Raw genomic sequence first — 25815 nt, forward strand, 5'->3', positions numbered from 1 at the left:
GAACATAGATATATGCCCCTGAAGGCATTTCATTTCATAAAATTGATTATAATCACCTAGTGTACAGGAGTATCTCGAGAACGCAATGTTTCATTCATTACGTTATAATATAATCATAACAAGAAGAATAAGTAAATTAATAATGTTAGTTGTTATAACCTAGGAAAGCAATTATTAGAAATACGATATATTTGTTTACCTTAAATTAATTATATTTGTTTGAGGCCCCAATGTTGTCACGTGTAAATAATTCCGTGTATCCCCAAAAAATATACTAAATATTTTAAACAAGAAAGAATACAAAAAAAAGCAATCTATCGTTGCACACCACACATCTAAAATATATCTATCGGTTATAACATTAAAACATTTAGAGAAGTAATCGTTCAAGAGTGACGGGTCACAATAAAGTTATTTCCGTTTTTGGGGGGACACTTTAGTCAGCTGCACTAAGCTGTCACCACAAGAGCCACCTTTTAATTGGCTCTTTTTTACACCGAAGGAGCCCAGTTTTGTCCAAAAGAAGGTAAAGCTGCATATCAGTGACTTTTTTCATTTTATATATCGATGCAATGTTATGATTATATTTTGTGCAGTGTTGTTGGCTTGTTTCAACGTGGTGTTTAAGTCTTGGGTTTGTGCTTCCTGCTCACTCGTGTGACACCGTACGCTCGTTTTTAAATCCCCACACTTTTCCATATAATTTCTCCTCAAGGAGACATGGAACACCCGCCATGTATTTCCGAGGAATTGAGGCAATTTGTCGTGCGTGGCGCTTCCCCGACAGTCTATTACGTCCCAGCGTTCATATCTGAAGAAGAGGAGGCCCACCTCCTGCAGCAGGTCTATCAGTCCCCCAAACCTAAGTGGACCCAGTTGTCCGGCAGGAGGCTGCAGAACTGGGGAGGCTTGCCGCATCCCAAAGGCATGCTGGAGGAGAAGATGCCCGCCTGGCTTCACGCATACTGCCAGAAAGTTTCATCTCACGGGGCGTTCAGTGGCAAAACGGCCAACCACGTGCTGGTGAACGAGTACAAACCAGGAGAGGGGATCATGCCCCACGAGGACGGACCCCTGTACCACCCGACCGTAACCACAATCACCCTGGGCTCCTACACGCTCCTGGACTTTTACACGCCCGTCGGCCGGCCGGCGGGCGATGATGACGTCGCGGTTTCGTCGTCGGAAGACGATCGTCATCTTTTCTCGCTGCTCCTGAGGCCGCGCAGCTTGTTGGTGCTGCAGGACGACTCGTACCGGAACCTTCTCCACGGCATCGGAGCACGCGAGTTGGACCTTTTGACAGACCAGGTGGTGAACCTGGACGCCGCCGGGGCCCGGCCGGGCGAGACGCTCACCCGAGGGACCAGAGTGTCGTTGACCATTCGACACGTGCCCAAAGTCTTGAAGACCAAACTTCTTTTCGGGAGGAAGTGATTCGGGGGACGAGTCCAGTGTTTCACAACCTTAATTGAGTCATATAGTATAATCTATTTTGATGATTAAACATGAAACTTATTTTGAAGATGTAAAAGAAACAATACAAACGGAACTGTCAATGTGCACATCAAAGTCTTTATGCGCAAAATGACAGATAAAGAGATCCATTGTCTTTTTGAACACAAGGATTAAATGTGCACGCAAGTGTGAAATAAAGCAAGCAAGTCTTGGAGTTGCCTATTTCTGTAAATGTGTCTGAGCGAGGCATTCTGATTTTGGCGAAATTGTATGACATGCAAATATAAATAAGACTGGAAGCGAGACTGGGCAAAGGTCCTCCATTTTTAAGCAACTGAGATGTTTTTACCCTGCACAAATTCAAGACTTCCCTGTACCAGATGTAGCAAAGCAGCCCCGGAAGGTAAGCGCACCTCTCGTTAGTGTTCTTTTGTGTACGTGCAGCACAGGCAATAAATATTTGGGGTATCTTGAAATTTCATAAAGTCCAAGAAAATTGGCGTATTAGAGAAAAATTTGCTGGTCAGTGTCAGAAAGCTTGGTATCGATTATGTTCTGGGGCTGCTCTGCTACATCCGGACACGTGTTGTTGTTTTTTTGCTCTCCCCTGAAAATGTCACGTAGCATTTTTATATCAATGAATTTGGGAGAATAGAATTTGGCCACTCTGACTGCCGTGCACAGACATTAACTTTGCCCCAATTTGGTGTGAATCCCATCCGACAGGAGTGCTGTAAAAAAACAAAAAACAAAAAACAAAAATGGAGCCAGCGAGCAAGCGACGGAAAGACGCGCCACGCGACCCCGACTCCTGGGCGGCGTACCCTGTCCTGTCGGACGAGCAGACGCACGCCATAGAGCTGATCGACGTCTTCGCCGCGCCCGTCCTCGACAAGCGGGCGACGTCCCGACTGCTCCAAGAGCTCAACGAACTTTACCCCTTGACGGGCCTTCAGCACATCAAGAGGGTTCGGGCGACCAAGACGGAGGACGGCCGCCCTCGCGCTCTGGAGGTCCTCCTGTGTCCGGTCAGTAAAGTCCCAGACTCAGAATTGGACTTGAGCGTTGGTTGCGACGGGTTGGGGAAACCCTTCGTGGTCAAGGTCCCCGTTCGCCCCCCTTTGACAAGACCCCAATTTGAGCTGGCGAGCAAGCACTGGCCCACCTCCTTCCACGAAGACAAGCAGGTGACCGACGCCCTCCGAGGAGAATCCTTCAGCCCGGCTCAGAAAGCCCGAATGCACGCGTACATGTCGGCGGCGTTGGCTGCCGCCCAAGAAGGGAAGGCCTTGGGGATGGAGGCCGTGGGGGCTGTGGTGGTGAACCCGGTCTCCGAGAGGATGGTCGCAGTGGGCCACGACTGTCGAGGACGACACCCGCTGTGCCACGCCGTCATGGTGTGCATCGACTTGGTGGCCCGAGGGCAAGGTGGCGGCTGCTACCACTCGGACGCGTACGCCGCCTGCCGCTCCATTCGGACACCCGTCTCGGACTCGGCGCAGCAGCCGTACATCTGCACTGGGTACGACCTGTACGTGACCAGAGAGCCGTGCGTCATGTGCGCCATGGCGCTGGTCCATTCGCGGATCGCTCGCGTTTTCTACGGGGCGGCCTTTTCTGACGGCGCCCTGGGGACGAAGTACAAGATCCATACGCAGAAAGACCTGAATCATCGCTTTGAAGTTTACAAAGGAGTCATGAGGCAACGGTGCGAGGACGAGCTCAACAGTGTGTCGCTTTGAAACGGATTTGATCACTTTTATACTATATTCGTTTTAATTAAATGATGTTTAAAATCACCATTGCAGATTTCTTATTAATATGAAGTTTGAAAATACTGGTTCATATAATTGTGAATTTAATATACATGTAGGAGGCTCTGCTCTAGCAAAGCGGCCCCAGAACGTAACCAAGTGTTCTGACACCAGATTGGTCTTGAGATTTCAAATGGCAAATTTAAGACATCCTGTACCAAGAATTCTGCCTGAGAAATGGAGCCTTGTAGCACCCTATTGTGTAATCGTTTTCTGAAAATGTCATAACGCCTGAAAATGTCATAACATTTGCATTTAACTCGGTCAAAAAATTAAATTAAATCATAGATTGATTAAAGCCCAACTGATTATAATCAGCTGATTGCCCTTCAAACATCGGCCAAAACGATAATTTTGAAGTTTCCGACGCTGTGAAAGTACCCTGAATGCACCATTTTGTTTGCGTAGCATGAGCAACTAGCAAGTGTGTAGCATATGTTATTTTGGTTATTCTCTTGTCCTTAAGCATCCTTTCAGATGTTTAATGACACCACAGTTGGAGTTAACTGTAAAACTAAACAAACGACGCTAAGAATTACACCCACTGCATATTTAAATACGAAACATTCTTCCTTTTAAAAATATCGCTAGCCTAGCGCTCATGCTAAAAGCAAAGAGAGGATCCCATTCAAATGCTAACAGGAAGTTAGCATCGACTTCGGGAGTGTTTTTCCTTCAAATAACCAATACTCACACACAAATGCTGTGGGAACACATACCCACAGGTAAGATAACACTACACAAAGGCACATATTCTAACTAATGTGTGAAAATTTTGTTATTTTAATATAATTAAATCGCAACGCTCTTCTGTACTGTGTACACCATGGATGCATTAAATCAATTTTATGCATTAAATATATATTTTTTTTAATCGGCAATCAGTATAAATGCATATCGGTCGGCCTAATATTTTTTTGTCATATCCAGAAGTCTTTGCGACAGAGCATTTCTAATCATGTGGGCGGAGTTTACTTTAACTCTGCAGAGTTGGTTTAGCGCTAAAAAATGTCAAATAACTCCCAACACTGATTTCCATCTAAATCAGACTGTTAAAAATACACTTAACTACTTTTAACATCGACATTTTATGACTGCCATTTCTGTGAATTTATATAATTAGTCTTTGATTCTAAAAACACAAAATGTAGAACGTTTGACTGAAAATGAACATATTTCACATTATATGTCAAGTTTTACATGATCAGTTTTGAGATGAAGAAAAAAAGACCCACTGAAATAATAAATACCCTGTAATATAATAAGGTATTACCTTATTGTTAAAAATGTGTTTACAATTTTTGATCAAGTTAAATGCAAATTTGACGACATTTTCAGCAAATTATGAGATTACAGGCTGCTACGAGGCTCGATTATGTTCTGGGGCTGCTCTGCTACATCTGACGCGGTGTGACAAATCAGTGCAGGGTAAAATGAGTCCTCCGACAGGAGAATGACCCAAAACAAGATGTTTGTATACTTTAAATAATTCTGTTGGACAACAACATCAAATAGAGCCACACATAGCACCAGTTTTGGATCACATGGAAAGGCAAAAACAATTTAATAGGACACAATAAACTTGACTTTCCTCAATCAATATTAACATTTCACTCACATCCACAAGACCATTTTTTTACACCACTAAAATATTTCACATTCACAAAAGAAATGCACAAAATACCTGCCCAGTGATTGACTTATAAAGTATTCATAGAATATATACAGATGTAGATTTTATTTGTAAATAAGGGAGGGTTCCATTCAATTACTCGATGGTGAAACTATTTGACAGCCTTTCGGAAATCAGTGTACCGATAACAGAGACACAGGCTCCTAAGGAAGTAAACATTTTTTGTTTGTTCGGGGGGGAAAAAAGTATAGATTTTGGGCATCGCCGTGGCTAAAAAAACAAACATCATAGCCATTAGTGTCACCATGTGAATTAATTCAAGTCGGATAATAAAGACAAAACAAACAAACAATCAAAAGCCTCACTGATACCCGGGCCAGCCCGGGTCAGACCAAACTGAAACTCATCATTTACCCTCCAGTTATGTACAGCAATAATGTTCCTTGGGTCAATTTGACCCAAGGAACGTTTCATTATATTGGAACGTCTACACTATGTTGATTACATAGATTGAACTTTTTGTGAAACTTTCAAATGCAATGTCATTTATTGAGAACAGCAATAATGCTTCTGGGTCCGTTTGAACCGAGGCGTGTTTAATTATCCAGAAAAGTGTCAGAAATGTGTGTGTGTTTTATTTTTTAACTAACAATTTAAAACGGGTCCATTTTGTGTCTTGGTTAATTTGATATGGGGAATGTTTAGTCAACTGCAAAAGTTGAGCTAAATTTTAAATATTACATGAACTCGACTCGCAAATATGTGAAGTCAAATATATTCATTGCAGATGTTGATTCTTGGGTCAATTTGACCCAGTGCAAGAAAAGTGTTTGAACCCTCTCAATATCATCTCATTATTAATAGCTCACCTTGCAAATATGTGAACAGAAACACAGATTCAGATGTTTTTTCCGATGATAATTTTTTTGAAACTTCAAAACGGGTCAATTTGACCCGGCGCCATAACAGGAGGGTTCAACATTCACACAAGTTAGAAATGCACATGGCATCCAGTCTGCTACAAAAGTTTCTTCTGCCACTAATTGCACCACGTACTGCATTTCACACAAGAGAAAACACGACAAGTGGACGTGGTGGCGGCGGCGGGCGTTCGAGAACAATTTAGTACTTGTTAATCCCAAAGATTCTCACGCCGTGCAGTTGCGGTAATTTGGGGATGAGCACGCTGAGAAGCGAGGCTGTGTTTATGAAGAAGTGCGTTGCGTCGTATTTGGTGTAGAAACTCGCCAAGAAATATCTGGAACAAAACAAAAAAAGACAGTCGGGTATGTTTGAAGTACGACAACTCGCTATAAATTCAACTTGATGCCAATAATTCATTCTCAGCATTCACTGAATGCGCAAAACAAAAAAAGGACGTCCGTGACTTACAGGATGATGGGGGAAATGGTGAAGAACTTTCGCGAGGACGTGAACTGTATGCCGTAATCGAGCTGTTCCCAATGCGTGAGAAGTCTGGCCTTGCCCTGGTCGGGGGTCTCGAAAGGCGTCCCTTTCACCGCATGCATGAACACGTACATTCCCTGGAGAGACAAAATGGCGTTTCACAATCATGTACATTCCGTAGTATTTCCGTTTGTTTCGTTTTCGACTGAAGATGACGTCAAATATCGCTCAGGTCTCACAGCTCAGCTTCGGGAAAACAGGTGAGCTGTGATTGGTCGTTGCCTGAGCCCTGAGTGACATTGATGTCATCTTCAAGTCGACAGCAAGTGGCAAAATGGCCGCCCCCCTGACATGGATAAAAATGGCTGGATTTTGCTTCATAACTCAATAGTCCACAAATGTAAGATTAATCAGAATACCATATTTAGACTAGTCAGGCCACATATAACATATTATTGTCAAGAAATGTTTAAGGTTGACTTCCTCTTTAAAATAAGCATTAAAAAATACTACACAGTATGGTTTATTTTTCTTTAAAAAAAATTGCATTGTCATATTTTTTTGATAATTAAATCAAGCGTTTCACACTGAGCCATGAATATTGTTTGTTTTATTTTATTTCTCAACTCTATTTTGAACATTTAAAATGACAATAAAACAAAAAAAAGGCATCATTTGACAATTGTGTCAAAAACAAATAAGAAACAGAGACATTTAAGTTATTCCACAAAACAAGAATGAAATATAACTGTTTTCCTTCCCCCTTAAATAAAAATGACTTCCAAAGAAACTCATTTACAAAAGTAAAAAAAGAAAAGACGCACTGTTCGAAATGGTCAAGGATGAAGCAACTGCTTGTCTAGTCCTATCCTGATTTTTCCTCACTTATTACTTTAACTCTTTATTCGTACATGCCTTAACAAAAATTGTACTTTCAACCACTGATTTATTATTCTTCCCTAGTTAGTATATTTAGCAAAAATGATTTTTGTATACAATTTCTTAAATTGACAAATACTTTTACTTCTTTTAATGTTTTCCTCAAGCCCATTCCACAGATTGAAATGCACGTTTCAATTTCAATTCCTCTCTCAAATAATAACCCCCCCCCCCACACCACCTTTCTGTAAATTTTTGTTAGTAAAAAAATTAATAAAAAAATGCCGCATGTCAAATTGACTCACTTAAAAATATTTTTTAAATATTTAAAATAATAATACATGTATTTTGATGGCCTGATTAATGTTTTTTTTTTGTGACTTTAATTTGTTCCATAACCACGGTCATACCTCAAATCATCTTTACCCATTGAAATGAATGTAAATGCAATTAATATGTTCCAGCCTCCAACCACAAACGTGAACTGTCCGCTTCTCTTGCCCAAAGTCAGTTAGGGTTCGGCTCCATTTCATCCACGCCCTAAAGCAGACTTGTACTATAGAAAATGGCGGATGTCTGTGGAGCCTGTTTTGTCTACAGGCTCTTATCAGTAACAAGAACAGGCTGGCGTCCTAAACAAAAGAGGTCAGACTACTGAAGATAGACGAATGCCTCCATGTCAGTCGTTCTCATTGGGTAATCTCCACAGACCCTGCATCAAAATGGCTTCCTTGGTTATTGCTTGTACAGAGATACGTGGTCTTCGAATTTCCAGTTCTGTGACCAAATTCATTTTCCCCATTTAAAAGGAACCCCCACCCCTAAAAACACCACAATTATTTCCCTCCGAATTTGAGAACAGCCGGTGAACAGGCATCTGTGTTGTACTTACCAAATTGTGTATGACGTTGGTGAGCGTCCACACCACCGGCACGCTGAAGAAGGGAATGCTCAGCAGCACAATGTGAAGGATTCCCACGCCGAGCGCGTAGGTCAGCCAGATGCCTCGACTGTTCATAACACGGGTGTTGGGGTTCACCTCGCTGTGTGCCACACCCACGTTCATTCTGGTCTGGAAGATATCAAAATACAAAATCACGACGCGACGCGACAAGGGCCGAAGAACGGGGGCCTTCACAGTCGTGGCAAATTCACAACATGATCAAACTTTGAGGTCCAAATTAAATGATGTAGGCAAAAAAATAATAATTGGGCAAATGAGTTGGACGAATTCCTTAGTAGGAGTTCATGTCGATTGAAACTGGTACCGGGCACTGATCCGATGCAAGTTTTATGACATGTTGAGGCACCCAAAAAAGGTGATTCATTCACCCAAACGCAGTGATTCAAGATGTGTTGGTTTTAAATACAAATGTTTTGAATTCGACATAGACGACACTAAGAATTCCCTTCCATGACTCTACCTTTGCCCAATGGACCTAAATGTGATACCAAGAAAATATATTACTCAATCTTGTTGAACTTTGTTCCCCTGGCGCACTTTCAGCTTCCAGCTTGGAGGAATGCTTGCACTGTTTAAAAGGCCACAAAGTACAAGAGTGCTCTTCTTCCCTTAGGACATTAACAATGTAGAAATCTTTTTTTCCCCCTGTTTTCTTTACATTCCTATTGTTTGTTTATTTTGTATCCCAAAAAAATGCTAATGGTCCATATGACTTGCTACATGCTTAGAAATTAAATAAATAAAAATTATATAGGTAGAATAAATTAAAAACCAAACCAAAAATGAGATCAGCTGAAGAAGTTTCCCCCTCAAAACATTTATTTTATTTTTGGTTCATTTTGACCTAAAATATAAAATATTTAATGCTCACAGTGTTTAAAAACAGAAAAATAGAAGCATGATCTCCTCCTTTATAGCTTTGTTTGTTTCTTTGGTAAAGCTGAAATGTTATTGGGAGAGTGTAATCCACTGTATGTTTACTCTTCTTTTTTTTTTAAAGTCATGTAAAAAGATGTAAATAACGAAATAAATAAAGTGCAAGGATGCTATTATTTTATAATGCAAAAATAAAGAAAAAAAACAATATAATTAACAACCTTGTATGTGGTTAACAGACGACACCAGTTGCTGATGCTCTTCAGTCGCTTTATTCCCACAAGCAATAAGAGAATGCGCGTTCATTTACGAGCTGCTATCGACCACAGCTCACGCCAAGTCACTTCGCACACGGATTGCCTTAAATCAACTTTCACGCTTACTATACTGCAGCACTCCAATACATCACAGACACACTTGTGACAAAGAAAATAATGAGCAAATACAAATAAGAGAAAATAATACAACTTTTTAAACGCATACCGGGAGGTGCGTGGTTTCTCCATCGCTACAAGAAAAAAAAAAAAGAAGGTCCACAACATTCTTGTGGACAAACTCATCGGGGCAACAGATGTTAGATAAGATCAGAAGAATCTCTGATGTGCACCACCACCGTGTCACTTATACTGACACAACTAGAAAGGCAACTGCTGAAACCGAACCCCATTACAGTTACTTTTCATTGATTATTACTGATTGGAAAGTGTTGCGCTGTGAAGTGTGTTTCATATCTAACAGTGCACACAATCTTGATGGAGTTGTGTAGCAGATGGCGCAGAATATGCGTGAAAATGATCTACTTTACATTCGGTTAGTTGGGAGCTGGACATCAGAAGGCCCCGGAGACTTACAGCTTATAGCAGCGAGTCGTTGAAGTGCCCGGAGAGCCGATCTGCTGCAATGAGAAAGAGAAAATAACCTTGTTGTTGTTGATGTGCTTCACTTAGCCGACGGGCGCAGTGAGACACAAAGCGGAAGTAGGTGAAAGCCGAATGTGTGACGTCACTAAGCCCTTTTGAATACGCTTCACCTATGTAAGGTGTTATCTAAGGGCAATACTTTAATATTGCATTGAATTTATGTGTACTGTACAGTATTTTGTACTGCAAAAAATTGTGTTTTGAGATGAATTCAGTTTTAACGCCGAGAGAGGTTGAATATGTAATGATGATGTGCCTGGCAGTTTGCAATCAGGGCGAAGAATTAGACATTGTAATGCGTACTTCTCACTTCCAGCCAATCAGCGCTTAGTAGACAGGGCGGGAATTTCCCTATTTGTTTACGACGTAGTCGCAGACGAGACATTGAGACAAGATTAGACAGTTTTCTTTACGTAACATTCAGCGTTGGTATGAACGAGTAAATCTTTTTGTAAGTATTTATTAATTCTCTAGTCGGTTTCAAACAGACTCGCTATTTAACGTTACCAGTCGACATTTAGCGTCGAAATGGCAACAATATTTGACGTCATCTTTTTGCGACTCTGCGAGTCCCCCTCCACTCACAATTCTTTTCATGGTATTTCCTTCTTTTGTTTTAGATTTTTTTTTTAGATCCGTCATGAAGCAGCTGCCCGCAGACACCGTGCGGCTGTTGTCCAGCTCACAGGTCATCACTTCAATGACGAATGTTGTGAAAGAGCTGCTTGAAAACGCACTCGATGCAGGGGCTTCAACCATCGACGTCAAACTGGTACTGTTGACAACTTGACATCATTTTTCACTCCTATCTTTTGTCTCGATTAGACCCACAGACGTGTGAAATTGCACAACCAAGTAAATCTTCAGTGAACCTTTTGTTTCCCCCTAAATTAAGTCAAGTGTATGAAGTTCTGCTTTCACAAGTGAAAATACTTTATTGCCTTCTTCCGCATGTAGAAACAGCTTGTCTCTTTGCAACCCAGTAGCTCCATCCCTGGTCAGCACGATAACAGAAGCCATGCAAAAAACTCAGCTTTCCTTTGATTTGCCACTGCAGGAGAACTACGGTCTGGATCGGATAGAAGTACGCGACAACGGCTGCGGAATCAAAGCCGCTGATGCGCCAGTAATGGCTGTACGCCATTTCACCTCCAAGATCCACAGCCACGAGGACCTGGAGCGCCTCCAGACGTACGGCTTCAGGGGCGAGGCGCTTGGCTCCGTTTGCGCCATGGCGGAGGTCAGTCCATCTCTTAGCTGCCAGAAAGTCACAGGGCTTCAATTTAAATATTATTGGTTGTGATAAGGGCAATTTTATTTTACATTTAAGTGTATTACAAAGTCATGTTTGACTTACAGTAATTTCTGGACTACAAGACGCACCTGACTATAAGCCACGCTAGCTAAATTTGGGCAATACTCGAGTTTGTTAGACATATAATCCGCACCCGACAGTAAACAGCAGGTGTTTGAATGTTACCGCACCGGGTTCACGCTACTTTATTTTCCATAATGAGGGCGCAAATTGTCTCGCTCTCGTTCTCACTTGGTTTGGTTTGCTCTGCCTGACTCTCTTGCACTTCTTTCATAGTGTGCCCCCTTGTGATTTGATGGATAAGCCGCACCTTTGCATTAGCCGCAGGTTCGAATGCAAGTGAAAGAAGTAGCGTCTTATAGTCCAGAAATTACTGTAATTACTTTTTATTAAACAATTATTGTTACCTTTTTTAGTAAACAACAATTAAGCTATATCACACTTGGCGTTGTACTCACAAATCTTTTTGAAACTGTTTCAGTTACTCGTTGGGTCACGTTCACGAAGACCCAAAAATTACTCATAAGTGTGTATATCAGTGTGTATGTTTGTTTGTAATACAGTATGTGTTTTGTGTTTATTGTTCCTCTGCAGGTGGCCATCACCACCAAGACCGAGGACGATGACATCAGCACCCAGTACACGCTCAACGCCCAAGGGAGCATCGTAGCCCAGAAGCCGACTCACTTGGGCCAAGGCAAGGCCTCATCAAATATTGCCGTAAGCGGCAAAATCAAAGAATAGCGTTTTGCTAGCATAATGAATACATGTTTACATTTGCCAACCGCAACATGCGATGCAAAACCTAAACTATAAAGGACACATACAGTATTATGCATTTTTATCACATTTCCAAAGTGTTTAAATAATTTGAATAGACACCCAGCTGTTTGTTTGAAAGCTATTAAAATGTCATTTTTTTTGATGATGCGTTTTTAAATTAATTAAAAATGTGCTTGGCGTATCTTACAGGTACAACAGTTTGCGTACTGAAGCTTTTCAAGACTCTTCCCGTGAGACGACAATACTACGCGTCGGCTAAGAGGTGCAAAGAAGAGGTGAAAAAAATCCAGGACTTGCTGGTGGCCTACGCCATCATAAAACCCCAATTGAGACTCACACTTACTCACAATAAGGTAAGCCTTCCTCTTTTATTACCTTTTAACATTGTGTTCATAGAACGATTGGCATACCTCTGTCATTTGTATGCCCAGTTTTTTTAAAACGTTTTTTTTTTTTATCGTCAATGTTTAGTGTAACCCAGCTGGTAGAAAGTTTAAAAGTCTAGCAAAAATACATTTGAAAGATTCACTCCATATTCAATATTCATAAAACACACATAATGGATATTTTTTGGTGTACCAAAAAACAAGCACAAGCTTAACGGCAATAATTCATGTTGCAACCGAGTACAGCCACAAGGTGTCCTCAGCAGCCTTCTCATGGTTTTGATTGTGTTCACTGAGGATGTCAATATTGGTCATTTACTATGTGTAACAAAATATTCGTCATACACTGAATTTCTTTAATCCCCTCATTTTATTGAGCATCCCGATGATTTGAAAATTTATAAAAAAGAAAAAAAAAGAAATAAATATAAAGACTATATTTTTTAAGCTTAGGATGTGGGTCAAACGGAGCCGTTTTAAAAGTTGTAGTGAAGTGCAACATACAATGCAAATGGTTGATGTCACATATTTGCAACTAAGTTGAGTTATGAGATATAAAGACTTTTATTTATTTATTTTTGTCTTCATGTTTTTTCTTATTTTTTCCCCCCACTTTTGGATTATCAAACATGCCCCGGGATCATACTGACCCGGTAACATTATTTCTGTTTCCGAAAAGCGATTGTAACAGAGAAAGATGAAATTCTTCCCCAATTGCTTTTTTTTTTTTTAATGTTTTTAATTAAATTAAAAAAAAAAAAAATTTTTTACTGTCCAATATCCTACTGACTATAAAGAACTAGATTTGTATAGAATACAACTAATAATACAACTATTCAATTGAGTTAACTCTCCTGTTAGCTTTGTTTGTTACCAAATGTTCATGGGTCAATTTGACCCATTCTACATCTATTCATCAAAAAACATGTACCGGTAATAGCACAATGCAAATTCTATTTTGTTTAGTTTTGTTAGATTTTCACGTGTGACCAACTTAACAGAAGGGCCAAATTAGCCGTACTGTATTTTGTTGAGTGCAAAATCTTTTATTAATTTTTTTAAATAAAAATTTCAAACAGGTTAGTTTCACCCACTATTTAACAGCAAAGATTAATCAGCTGTATTTTGGTTGGTTGCAAATTCTCTCTCTTTTTTTTTCCCCCAAATAACCGAATGTTAACTTATCCATATTTTCCTTCATTTGTTTTTAAACATCTGTTCATTTGCATAGGAGTAGTTTTACTTTTGTAATGACCACTAAAAATAAAAGTCAATAATTTGAGTCCATTTGAAATCTTTATATAAGATTATCGCAATCAGCCGTGCAAGTATTGAGCAACTCGACATTTCCATCACAGCCGTCAGGTGCTCCAAACCCAAATGTGACTGACTGTGAACTCGGATTTAGCTGATTATGATGCTTGAGTAAGTTGCTGAACTCAGCTGCAGTTTCAATTTCAGGCGGCGGAACGCGTTGCGTGCGTGCGTGTGCGTGCGCGCGTGTGCGTGTATGTAGGCTATGTGGGTCAGGGAGAGGGCGCACCACCACTGCGCCACTGTATATGACGTTCCTAGAAATCAGTTTCAAGGTTGTTAACGGTGAGTAATGAATGCCCCCATTTTGTACATTCAGCTCTCGCTTGCCCCTATCCTTTACAACGGGCGCTGCTATTCGGGCCCGTGTGTCGCGTTTCACAGCTTCTTTACGAGCTGTTTACAGGAGCGATCCGTTTTCATGCGCTAACTGTACGTCAAATAACTGCAAAAAAAAAGAAGCAATAGAAATATTACAGTGATTAAAAAAACAAAAAAAATTTTCACATGTGATTTCTGGCATGGGTTATTGTACTTAATACATTTTTGCGCTTGGTAGAGGTATTGATTTGATCATTGTTTAACACTGCTTGCTGTTCCATTCGTTACTGGGTCAATTTGACCCCGGCCTCTTTAATCATCCAAAAGTGTCAAAAAACAAAAAAGTAGCGATATAATCAATCCACATTGAGGAAATATTTCCACTAAGGGGTCGATTTGAATAGGAAAATTTATGTCGCTGGTCAAATTGACATAATCAATTTAATATGGCTAACCCCCCCCTCACTTTTGTTTCTCAGGAACAGCAATAATGTTACTCGGTCACTTTGACCCTTTCCATGTTTAATAATCTAAACGTTCCAGAAAATAAAAAGGTCAGGAATTATTATTACTAATCTAATGAGTAAATCTTGCAACAAATTATTGTATTTGCCTGGGAAAACTCATTTTGTGAATCAAATTGACTGGTATTTGTATTTTTAAATTGCAAAAAAGAAGAACGAAAGACCTAGTGTTAGTATTTCTAAATTGCAAAACAAAACAAAAAAAAACCTTCTGAATTTGCATGTTTCATTGCCCAAAAGTGTCAGAAAATGAAATAATCACAATATTAAATTTCAATTCAGCTGACTAATATGTGGAATAAAATGTCTTCAACTTGAACTAACCGCCGCTGAAGAAGAGGCTTCAAGCTGAATGAGTTTTAGACGAATGATGACTCGAGTTGTTACCCAGAAAAATTTGTATTGGCAGAATAGTTGGTTGATCCATCTTACTGTCTTGACATTAACGTGGACATAAACTGTGTACGGTGTCACATTGTTCCAGGCGGCGGTCTGGCAGAAGGCCAAGGCGGCCGACCACAGGAGCGCCCTCCTTGCTACGTTGGGGTCCAGTACGCTTGCTAATCTACTCCCGTGTCATCATCATCAAGAGCAAGAAGAGGTTTGTTCCGTAATATGAGATTGTCTTGTTAAAGCAAGGCTTTTAATGATCCAAAATGGCATTGCAATGGTTACTGAAATAACCTGAACGTGACAAGACAGGAACGTTCAAAATTCTGCAAGAATTTCTTTTGGACGCATTAAAGTCATTCTGACTTTAAAGTCAGAATTCTGAGATTAAAATGAGAATCCTGCCAAACTTTTTTTTCCTCTCTCTCTCTTCACTGGCCCTAATCCTCTTCCGTAGAAGTACGAAAACAAGCACCACTGTTTAATAAACAGTAATCGTGGAAAATGCTTTTGCAATACACTTCAATGCGAAATTTAAATGAGTCAGATTAATCGATTGTATAATATTTGATAGTGACAGCACTAGTTGTTTCCTTTTAAGAGAATCCACTTTATACTTGACCGTGAGCTAATTAAGCCAAGAAGTGTTGGTCTCAAGCCAGTTAATGTGGTCAGTTGGTCGCTTGCCAACTTTTTTCTTTTTTTTTTCTCGGTTAGCTAAGCTTTTTTGTGCCGATCGTAATTGAATTATCGTTTGAGACGTAACTTTTCTGCTCAGTCACGGTAGGTAGCATGTGGCTTGGTACCACACGACTAATCCGCCCTGACACATATGGAGCAGCACCTTTTTGCCTTTTCATCTTGTTTCTAATTTTTTTTCTTCTTTTGGTTGTTGTTGATTTGTCATTGCGCCCAGTTATGAGCTCGACCTTTCGTCTTGTCCTTCGAGTCCGACTCGCCGTAGCGATCGAAGCGCTTTTTTCTCCCGAAGACCAAAACTTGACGATCAAGGGGAGCAAAGTTGACATTTTGCGGCAGAATTGGAGCCACCAAACGCGACAGCCGCTTTTCAGCGTGTTTACCTTACACTTTGAGCGCCTGGAGGGCAAGGAGTCGCCGTTTGCGTTGCCATAAAGTGACGGTAATGAGCAGAAACGGGGAGAAAACACATGTGCCCCCCAAACGCAAGGGTGGCTCCTTTTATTGACGTCTTTTAAATAGTGAGCCTCGAGCCATGCGGAGGGGGCAAAAAGCAGCGCTCTTCGCCACCTGGAATCGATACAACATTAATGGCGCTCGTAATGTCTTACAAGCTTACGTCCATAATGGACTTTTTAGCAGGATTGTTCGCTTTTATATCCGCTCATCATTTTTAGCTGGCGAGAACAGCTGCAAGGCAAAAATTGTCAGTGTTTTCTTCGGAAGAGGATTCGGGCCAGTGAAGAGAGTGTGTTGTCAAGTAACATATTGCTGGCAGCGTGCCCCGAAAACCATGTCCAAATGTTGGTAGTAGCTTTTTCACATATCGATACTATGGGTCATCTCCCACGCGGGTCTGTCATTTTTAGAAATTATTGGCCACTTCTAAAATGCGGAAAAAAGTTTTTGTCTGTTTTGTGATACGACTCACACAAGCGTAGCGATATTTGACGAATGATAATTGTTAATTTCACATTTTTGCATGTTGAGTTAAACATTTTCATTCATTCCAAAAACTTTTGGATGCTAGAACATGCTGTGCATCAAATTAGACCAGTAACATGTCTGCTGTTTCTTGGAAATAAATGTAACAAGAAAGTTAGCCATTAAAAAAAAAAAAAAAATTTTGCCCCTTTTTAATACTTAATGTCACAGCTGTATTAACTCATTCACTGGCAGCCATTTTCACTGAAGCAACCGCCTTTGCTCCCGGCTGTTTTACAGGATTTTGACTGATTTTGCAAGGCCCACAGAATATTGTGTTATATTGTTATAAAAACATGGAACCCACCAAAAGAAAGATTAGAGTGTCTTCTTTCATCAGGAAAAAAAGGATATTTCTGTTTCCGTTTTGCAGCAATTAGCATTAGAATATAGCTAAGTTTCATCATTATTCACAAACCTGTTGAAAACACTGGGGAAAAGAGCTTGTTTCAACATGGCCCTGGCTGATCTCTTATACTCTGCTGTTATCTGCTGGCCGTTTTTTTGTAATAACTACTTTAAGCGACTTATTCATGTCAGAAGCTGTATCAAAGCCTTCTGTATGCTATAGCATAAAAAACGTATAAACACGTTTTTGGGTTTGAATGAGTTAAATAAGATTGCATTTGTAGATTGGAATTTTTAGCATGTGCCTATATGACCAATGACGTAAACTTGATTGATTGGTAAAGTCAAGTAAAGTCATTCTTTGTGGACACAGGTCCATCCAAAGTAAACCTGTACAATTAATCATTTACAATATTTTGTATCTCCTCATATTTTTTGTGAGACCGCCCCACCCCCAAAGTCATTTTAAGGAATTAAAAAAAAAAAACGTACACATATTTACTAGTCACTTTAAGTCCTTTGTAGTAACCTTTACAGTATTTGTTTTTGTGTTGTTAATGCCATTTGTATGTTTCTAAGATTTTCCTGGAGGGTTTTTTCCCGAAGGCAGGAGCGGATTTTTTTTCTACCAGCACTTCTGTTCCAGACAAAACATTCATATTTGTCAACAATCGGCCCGTCCACCATAAGGACATCATTAAGGTACGCGTCTGCATCCAACGCACTCTGCTTTGAGTCCTTCTCGGTTTAATAGTATTCTTTTTGGGGTTTTTTCAATCTCCTGTTTGAATTTACGATCCGTCATCAGTTACTTCGTCAACGTTATGCTGCGCAGTATGCGGACGAGTCGGCGCCAAACCGCTACCCCATCCTAATGCTTCAAATCACCGTTTCGCCCTCTGCGGTGGACGTCAATCTGACACCTGACAAGACTCAGGTTCTTCTCCACAACAAGGTATTTTGGGAAGCTTGGACACCGACACATACAGTAAGAACGTCCTCATTGTCACTTCTCCGTTTTGGTTTTAGGAAGCCTTGTTTACCGCATTGGAAGCTCTGCTGGTGTCTCTCTACGGGTACCGGCCCGGTTGCAACACTTCAACGGAACAGCTCGACCGCGACGCTTCGTTTCCGCCAACGTCGAAGACGATCTCTGGAGAACCCGAGGATGAGATCAACGCCGCCTTGCGCGATAATCCGCCAGCGAGCAGACAGACCTCAAACGGCAGCTCTTCGTCCTCGGTGTCACAGGACTGGATTGTCAACCAGGTGCCCAGCGGGTTCGAGTCTAACTTCTCTCTCGATGATGATGATGATGATGATGAAGATGATGAAACTGTACGCTTGCCAAGCGAGCTCCCGAAACAAGTCGACGACGACGACGATTCGAGCAGACCACGTATATCGTCGGAAGAATGGAGTAAGGGCACTGCTCTGACTGACCCGGTATCGCTGGAGCCCCTGCAGCCCGTCCAAATCCTTCGAACCTCCACGTCGAGTCGCCGCGCCGTCGACGAGATGGAGACGAACAAAAAGACAGTCAACGTCATCGCAGAAAAGCGTCCGGCTCTGACCGCCTTTGACCTAATCGGCAACCGGACCATGAGAGCGCCGCCGTCACCGGTCGCCCTGTTCGAGAAGGAAGCCCGCCTTGAGGTTCTCCGGGAGAAACCCACCGCCAGCGTACAGGAGATCAGTGACGCTGTTAAGGACAGGTGGAAAAATCTCGTGGAAGAAGACCGCAAGAAGTAAGATTTACAGCGGATGATCTCCTTAGAAGTTGTTTTTTCGTTTCTTGATACCTTAACCCCCAGATTCATAACGAGTCAGTCGGTTGATTTTGGCATGCCACCGTAGTATCACTTGAAAGACAAATATGCCGTTTCTTGGTTCTCACCGTTGTTTTCGTTCATCCGAAATCACATCCCCGCTTACTTTTGCGAGCGCTCGGGCGTGTGACACAAAAGTTGGCTAGTCAAAAACAGATTTGGCAGCAAACAGATGGAGGTAATGAGCGGCAGCAATTGACCCCTGCCCCCTGCTAGTCAAAGGATTTACATTAATGAAGGTAAGACAGGGATGGAGTCATTTAGCGGAGGGGGGAAAAAAATCAGGACAACATCGCTAGTCTCAAAATGTCTTCCCGTTGCTCTCATTCATCACAGTGAATTATTGTTATTTTTCATTTCTGATATTTTGTGGGGTCAGTGGCCACTTCCTGTTTGAAGCCGTGTACTGTTGTGTGACTGCTAAAACAAATTTGAATTGAACTGGGAGAAAATGGAAAGTAGTATTGTGCATTCAAAAGTATAGAGACGGTCAAATTAAGTTAGTTTTAGGTTGGAAGCCGAATACCAGTAACCTTTTGTGAGCAGTGTTATGATTTTCATCAACATTTCTTTTTTTTTTTTTTTTTTTTTTTTAAAGAGCTCAGTATTGTTCATTCGGAAATGTCATCATCATTGCTCTTTTTTTTTTTTTTTTTTAAATATATATATATATATATATATATATATAATTTTTTTTTTTTTTTGTGTGTGTGGGTGTGTATGTGCGTGCGTGCGTGCGTGCGTGTATTTGTTAACATCAACATTTCTGAACTTTACAGGTATGAGGAGAAGGCCCAAAAACACCTGGAGCATCATGACCGCACTTGCGCCGCCAAACTGGCCAATGGCGGCGGCGGCGGCAGTTGGAAAGAGCGGCGCGCGACCTCCGCTGCGGGCCAGAAGCGCAAGGCCCCCCTCTCCAACCAGCAGCTGCTGGACGAGCTCTTCTCGGCGCCGAAGACCCGAACCCCGACTCCAAAGCCCTCGCGGCCCCTCCGCTGCTGCATGTCGAGCCTCCGCGCCCGGCTCCGGCGCCTCTCGTCATCCCGGGACACGGCGCCACCGCGGGGCCTCCGTCTTATAAACCGGCTGGCCTCTCAGAGCATCTGGGTCATTTTATGTGGTCAGAGGCTCACGTTGTTAAATCCCTTCCGGGTGCAGGAGAGCTTGCTGCTTAAGAGACTTGTGGAGAATCACATACTTCCAGCAGTCACTCTGCAGAGCCCCGTACATGTAACAGATGGGTAACGTATCACTCGCTTCTCACTTGCAAACACAAAATGCTGGCCACTTATCAACAATGCTTTTAGTGCTAAATTTGAAATATTAGTGTTCCACCAACATTCGTACTGTTCATCCAGGGGTGGGCACTGATGGCCCCAGTGGTTCGCATTGAAGGCCTTTCTTTCTTTTTTTTCTTTTTTTTATTATTATTATTTTTTCTCTAAGAGCTCAGTATTGTTCATTCGGAAATGTCATCATCATTGCTCTTTTTTTTTAATTTTATTTTTTTATTATTTTTTTATATATATATATATATATATATATATATATTTTTTTTTTTTTTTGTGTGTGTGTGTGTGTGGGTGAGTATGTGTATGTGCGTGCGTGCGTGCGTGCCTTTCTTTCTGACGCAGATGAAGAGTTGCCGATGTGTCAAGACGACTGGCAACTCTTGCCTAAATAGAACTTACTCTGTTTTTTGTTTTGGTTTTTGTCTAAAGTAACGGTGGCTGGTATTGGCAGCCTCCATGAGTACCCACTATCTTAAAGTAAGGCCGATTAGCGGCCCGATATGAAACCGACTTGCTCATCCCTGTTTAATATTAGCAAAAGTCATGTAATATATGTTCGGCGTCAATTTTGCCATTTCTTACCCTAAAATTGGTTGTTTCATTTGTATTACATTTCTAAATGTATTTTTTTTAATTTGTTAATTAATTGGATTGATTGCAAATAATAAAAAAACTAAATGTTTGCAAAAAAATGTGCATGTACGGTTTTAACTTTAAAAAAGACAATAATAGAGGTTATGTAGTATTTTATTTTATTTATTTATTTATTTTTCTTCATGCCACAAATGCCCCAAACCATTTGTTGATTTTTTTTTCAAAGATTAAATGTCGCCCTGGACAACAAAAGTTTGCCCTCCTCTAGTTTGCAACATAAATTTCATTTCAGTAATTCAATGAAAAACTTCGACATAATAATAGGTTAATGAAACAAATAAGATAACATTTACAATTCCTACTTAATTTCAATATAAAATCGAATTTCTCGCATGCTATTCAAAACTTCTGAGCTATAATCATCAAATGATTTTTGAAATATTTTTGCTTGTGTGATTTGTAAATTTGTGTTCCACTTTTGGACTTGCGCTACTCAAATACGTTTCACACAATATTCAAATTGAATTTCCTACGTTGTCTCTTCTGCAGAAGTTTAGGGGGAAGCGACTCCATAGAGACTTTGTGCAACATGGAGAAGCAAAGCCCAGATGTGAATGGCAGGATGTTCATCTCTGACCCACGAATTGTGGCCAATGGATTTAAAGTCCGACTCACGCCAGGTGAACCAAATTGCTAATTTACTGACTGCGCTTAACTCGTTTAAGGTTCTTGTAAATGCATTCCACTCAATGATGGTCTGATAATATTACAGTAGATAGTTAACAAAACAAATGGTAAGAACCGAATAACCTAGTGTCAATATTTTTCATTCCTGTTTCATAACACAATAGCTGCTAAGTGACTGTTTGGCACGATTTCTCCTTCATTACCGGGATTATTTCTCAGCTTCCCGTGAATGTTGCTTGTTTTTGTTGCCGAACAGCTTGGCGGGAGTCGAGGTTGGCGTTTTGCCCGACTCTTTGACCTTTTCAGCGGGTCTGTAGCCCAGCTTGCAGGTGATTGCAATGGTTGCCCTTTGAAAGAATTCAAGGAATTTTCATTGGTGGCCGCCAGCCCCCCCAGTGGGTGCGTTGCCTCGGACTCGCACGGCGTGCGTGTAAGATCTTGGAATAGTCGCGCCTCTCTTCTTGGAATGCAAACTCAAACATTAGCGATGAAGTCCAAGCCTTGTGTCAGAAATATACATTTGCGTGATTTGCGATATTTCCTCTTTAAGTGACAGGCCGTATTTTTTTCCGACTTCCTTTCAGTCTTCTGGGGCTTCTATTAGTCATTTAACACTCCATTTGGCCCTCCATGGTTTGACTTGGTCACCGGCCAAACCGTAAATCACAATATTTATTTATTATTATTTCCTGGAGATCGAATCTTGCTCTGCAAGTCTATTAATCCTTGCTTTCTGCTTGTCTTGGCCAGGTAGCGCGTCGGCCCAGAGACATCTGGAAGTGACGGCGCTGGCCGACTGCGTGCCTTTCCTCGGCGTCGAGGACCTCGGGGAGATCATGACGGCGGTGCTTCGCAGGAAGGCCAAAACGGTGCAGGAGTGTCGGCCGCTCAAAGTGTCCAACTACCTGCAAGTGAGTGATGAAGCGGGGGAAAGCGCATCCCAAATAAAAGTACGCTGATCCCCCCCCCCGTTCATCGCAGGTAATACCTTGTGGCGATGAGATGAAAATCCGCCATAGAGAGAGACCATAATCGAGATGTGACTTTACATGACCGCACTCGCATCTCAAATCATCTTTTCACATTGAAATCAATGGAAATGCAATTGAAAAATGAATTTTTTTTTGAAAATATTTGTTAAGATTTTCCTTTTTTTCACACCGATACCATGTAGTACCATGAGTGAACTCATTGATTAATCACAAAAAAATCCTCGCATTAATCATGTACTAACACAGATTAATCACACTATTCATTTTGACCACAGATAGTTACATTAAAGATAGCGCAGGTTGTGTTTGAACAATAAACATAACAGCAATTATTGGGGTCTTTTTTTCTCCATTTTAAATGATGGAAGTAATTAACTGATTGGAATAAGAGGAGGACGAGAGTGCAACGGATCCAAAAATGTGGAAGACGTCCTCATAACATTAAATGTTGAAAGATTTAACAAATAACAGGTGCTCTTCAAATTTGTTGATAAAAAAACATTTTCATTCAGTCATTAATTGTAATTAATCAAAATTCTAAGGTGTGATTAATCTGATTTAAAACATTTAATCGTTTGACAGCTCTACTTTTGATACATAAAATTTCCCCCCCATAGAAGATGATGGATCATTTTGAAGAAAGACCTTTATTTCCCAATATAGCATTTTTAATTAAAATTGCATGAAATTGATGCCAATTTTCTATATATTGTTTTCCTCCGTTTGATTCATTAAATTTTTTTTTTTTTTATAGAACACAAAATACAATAAATTTAAATGAATAAATACATCAATGGGCCTCTGTCAGACATGTGTGCCTTTTATGTTCCTGATAACGGCCACAAGATGGCTGCTGTCGTGACTCTTAAGTACCGATACCTTGAAATAAGGCCGTGTCGTAGTCCGATACCCGCTACCTGGCATCGGTACTTGCCCATCCCTACTGCCAAACCGCTGCTTGTCACTTCACCGCCACCTCACACAGTGCTTGTATCTCAAAGCACACCCTGCGCAAGAGCTGCTGTTGGCCACAGCTCACGGCCGGAAACTCTCATGCAGACTTGCTGACGCCATCCCACGAGGCCGGTCATGCATGTATCGAACACACGGGCGCTACAATATAGGCAGTATTTAATAACTATACATTTAATGCTAGTATTCTTTTTTTTTTTTTTCTTCTTCTTCTTTTTTTTTTCTTAAGAGCTCAGTATTGTTCATTCAGAAATGTCATCATCATTGCTCTTTTTTTTTTTTTTTTTTTTTTTTTTTTTAATATATATATATATTCTAGTATTCTTTGTGTTCAAATACATTTTTGAAAGGTTGAAACTGTTTAAAGTGTGCGGGAGGGGTAAAAACACACATTCTATGGTCTCTCTATATCGCAGATTTTCCCTTGCAGTATTGCGGGGGCGGGTCTTGATCGTATCTCCCGCCATAAACTCATTAAACTGACGGCACGTGCAGCATTTTTTTTTTTGTAGGCTGATCATGAATAATCTGTATTATTCATTTGTCAAATGACATTCCTCGGTCAATTTGAGACAGGAAACAGAAGACCGACCCACGTAGAATTCCGCCGTTGCCAGTGACCACGAGCTGCTTTCTGCTCCTTCCGCAGAGCGAAGCCGTGCGATTGGCCCGGCAGATGCCTGCGCATTTATCCCGGGAGGACGCGGACGACATCCTGAGTCGGATGCAGCAGCAACTTGGTGAGAGCGAGCGTACTTGTTTCCATGGGAGGCCTTTCCTGCAGCCGCTGTGCGACGTCCCTCGGACGGACCGCGAGGCCAAGGCTCTCTTTAAACCTTTGGGACTATGAAAGGCCAACTTGAATGCTACCGATTTGCTTTTTGCACTTGACTTTAAACAGTAGCGTGTGAAAGTGAACACGGCCAACTTTAAAATACCTTTGGGGGTTTTTTTTTCTAAACCTTTTACCCTTACATTAGTTGCTCAGGAACAGCAAATATTATTCTCTCGTCAATTTGACCCAGTTTAACCACCATAGAGTATCGCACGTCAAATTTGCAGTTCTGCAGTTATTTGGTACTTCTGTGGTGGCTGGGAAACGCGTATCGGCAATACTGTAAGGCTGATCATGAATAATCTGTATTATTTATTTGTCAAATGACATTCCTTGGTCAATTTGACACAGGCATGTTTAATTATCCAAAAGTGTTAGAAACAGTGTGACAAATTCCTATAAATGTTGTTTTTATCGCATTATTAGCTTGCCATTTTTGTCAATATTTCAGTCTGACCCAGGATTTATTGTACTGAGCAAGTGAGCTAGTCGACGTTACGTTTCCGCTTCTGGGGCAGTTTGGATATTGCTGAGGTGCCGTCACAAACTCAAACGTCAGCCGCAGGTGTCAAACTCAGGTCCCGGGGCCAGATCTGGCCTGCATATCGTTTGATGTGGCACGTGCAGCATTTAATTTTATTTTTTAATCAAATCCCCTTTTTACAGTAACATAGACAATTATTATCTTTGCTCATTTTAAAATGAGTTATTCATGAATTTGTTGTGTAATAATATGATGACAAATTCCGAATTAATTGCTTGGCTGGAAAACATGCATCAGCTGTACTGAGGACTTGAACTCATTTTGAAATAGCAAATTATTTTTGTGAAACGTCTACCGTTACAGTTTCAAAGCAACAGGGGAGATTGGTTTAGTTTTTTTCTTAAAAAAAAAAAAACCTGGCATTTTAACTTGTTGTGTTCATTTTCTACTGTACATCGATTTGAGGGTGCACAAAATTCCTACCAACTGCGATTCGCATACGAACGAATGTGACTCTTGCTTGACGACTTTTGCAGATGGATGCGAAAAAATGTAACGTACTCAAAGACCAAAGAATATTGTTACATGCTAAATTTAATAAAGCTATGTTAAGTAGCAATAATGTTCTCCCTTTATATACGTGTGCATTTGCAGGACACTTTATTAGGTACACCTGTTCTTTCTAGTTAGCCAATGACATGGCAGCACGATTAATATGGAATCGTGCAGATATCGACACAGACAAGTCAATCTTCTGACAAGTCTTGCTGGCAACGTTTAGCTCACTAACCTTTTTGAAATTGAGAGCTACTAATTGCCTGCTTGATTGATTCACGCTTCTGAAATAACACATTTGCTCATAATAGTGTTATTAGTTCACGTTTTCAAATGATAACTTCTACGACATTCTCAGGAAATCACAAGCTATTTTTAGAATGAAGCGGGACGTCCTGCTGCAAAGATCGTCATGGAGATGACTTGAAAATGCCCGTCCCGAAATCATCTCCGCTTGTGTCGCGGCGTATACGGGCCGAGTGGATTTCCACTCATTGTGAAAAAAGTGCAATCCGATGGCTTATCTTACGATAACATTATAGTACGGCCAGCGAAAG

The 25815-nt window shown here is 40.9% G+C and overlaps 4 protein-coding genes across 8 annotated transcripts; 3 read left to right on the forward strand and 1 right to left on the reverse strand.

The window, feature by feature from the left end:
* Positions 1 to 429: 429 nt before the first annotated feature.
* On the forward strand, positions 430 to 1843 carry alkbh6 (alkB homolog 6, nucleotide demethylase). The gene is made up of 2 exons (XM_086091883.1): positions 430 to 526; positions 716 to 1843. Exon 2 carries the CDS (start codon positions 721 to 723, stop codon positions 1435 to 1437), a length of 717 nt encoding a protein of 238 aa, XP_085948009.1. The 5' UTR covers positions 430 to 526; positions 716 to 720; the 3' UTR covers positions 1438 to 1843.
* Positions 447 to 3325, forward strand: adat3 (adenosine deaminase tRNA specific 3). The gene is made up of 2 exons (XM_086091882.1): positions 447 to 526; positions 2185 to 3325. The coding sequence occupies exon 2, from the start codon at positions 2220 to 2222 to the stop codon at positions 3198 to 3200; it is 981 nt and encodes a 326-aa protein (XP_085948008.1). The 5' UTR covers positions 447 to 526; positions 2185 to 2219; the 3' UTR covers positions 3201 to 3325.
* On the forward strand, positions 467 to 25345 carry pms1 (PMS1 homolog 1, mismatch repair system component). Of its 5 annotated transcripts, none has more exons than XM_086091879.1 (13): positions 467 to 526; positions 10585 to 10723; positions 11009 to 11191; positions 11861 to 11963; positions 12239 to 12402; positions 15079 to 15195; positions 17595 to 17717; positions 17824 to 17970; positions 18045 to 18763; positions 19624 to 20088; positions 21283 to 21413; positions 22171 to 22331; positions 24034 to 25345. In XM_086091879.1, the coding sequence occupies exons 2-13, from the start codon at positions 10592 to 10594 to the stop codon at positions 24232 to 24234; spliced, it is 2646 nt and encodes an 881-aa protein (XP_085948005.1). In that variant the 5' UTR covers positions 467 to 526; positions 10585 to 10591; the 3' UTR covers positions 24235 to 25345. The 5 variants fall into 5 exon arrangements, with proteins under 5 accessions (XP_085948005.1, XP_085948007.1, XP_085948006.1 ...); XM_086091881.1 differs by lacking the exon at positions 467 to 526 and adding an exon at positions 1848 to 1861; XM_086091880.1 differs by lacking the exon at positions 467 to 526 and adding an exon at positions 3981 to 3997.
* Positions 4806 to 10013, reverse strand: ormdl1 (ORMDL sphingolipid biosynthesis regulator 1). The gene is made up of 4 exons (XM_086092062.1): positions 9883 to 10013; positions 8084 to 8263; positions 6298 to 6449; positions 4806 to 6163 (listed from the first exon to the last, which is right to left on the reverse strand). The coding sequence occupies exons 2-4, from the start codon at positions 8255 to 8257 to the stop codon at positions 6028 to 6030; spliced, it is 462 nt and encodes a 153-aa protein (XP_085948188.1). The 5' UTR covers positions 8258 to 8263; positions 9883 to 10013; the 3' UTR covers positions 4806 to 6027.
* Positions 25346 to 25815: the final 470 nt, after the last annotated feature.

The sequence above is a fragment of the Leptonotus elevatus genome, chromosome 12, assembly GCF_054856555.1.
Source record: "Leptonotus elevatus isolate MCC_2025b chromosome 12, RoL_Lele_1.0, whole genome shotgun sequence".
Lineage (NCBI taxonomy): Eukaryota > Metazoa > Chordata > Actinopteri > Syngnathiformes > Syngnathidae > Leptonotus > Leptonotus elevatus.

Coding starts and splice junctions, on each gene's coding strand:
- ormdl1 (XM_086092062.1), bottom strand. CDS start 8,257: ATGAACGTGGGTGTGGCACACAGCGAGGTGAACCCCAACACCCGTGTT. Junction 6,450..8,083: donor CCAACGTCATACACAATTTG/GTAAGTACAACA, acceptor TTGTCTCTCCAG/GGAATGTACGTGTTCATGCA. Junction 6,164..6,297: donor ACCATTTCCCCCATCATCCT/GTAAGTCACGGA, acceptor GTTTTGTTCCAG/ATATTTCTTGGCGAGTTTCT.
- pms1 (XM_086091877.1), top strand. CDS start 10,547: ATGGTATTTCCTTCTTTTGTTTTAGATTTTTTTTTTAGATCCGTCATG. Junction 12,403..15,078: donor TCACACTTACTCACAATAAG/GTAAGCCTTCCT, acceptor ACATTGTTCCAG/GCGGCGGTCTGGCAGAAGGC. Junction 17,718..17,823: donor ACCATAAGGACATCATTAAG/GTACGCGTCTGC, acceptor ATCCGTCATCAG/TTACTTCGTCAACGTTATGC.
- alkbh6 (XM_086091883.1), top strand. CDS start 721: ATGGAACACCCGCCATGTATTTCCGAGGAATTGAGGCAATTTGTCGTG.
- adat3 (XM_086091882.1), top strand. CDS start 2,220: ATGGAGCCAGCGAGCAAGCGACGGAAAGACGCGCCACGCGACCCCGAC.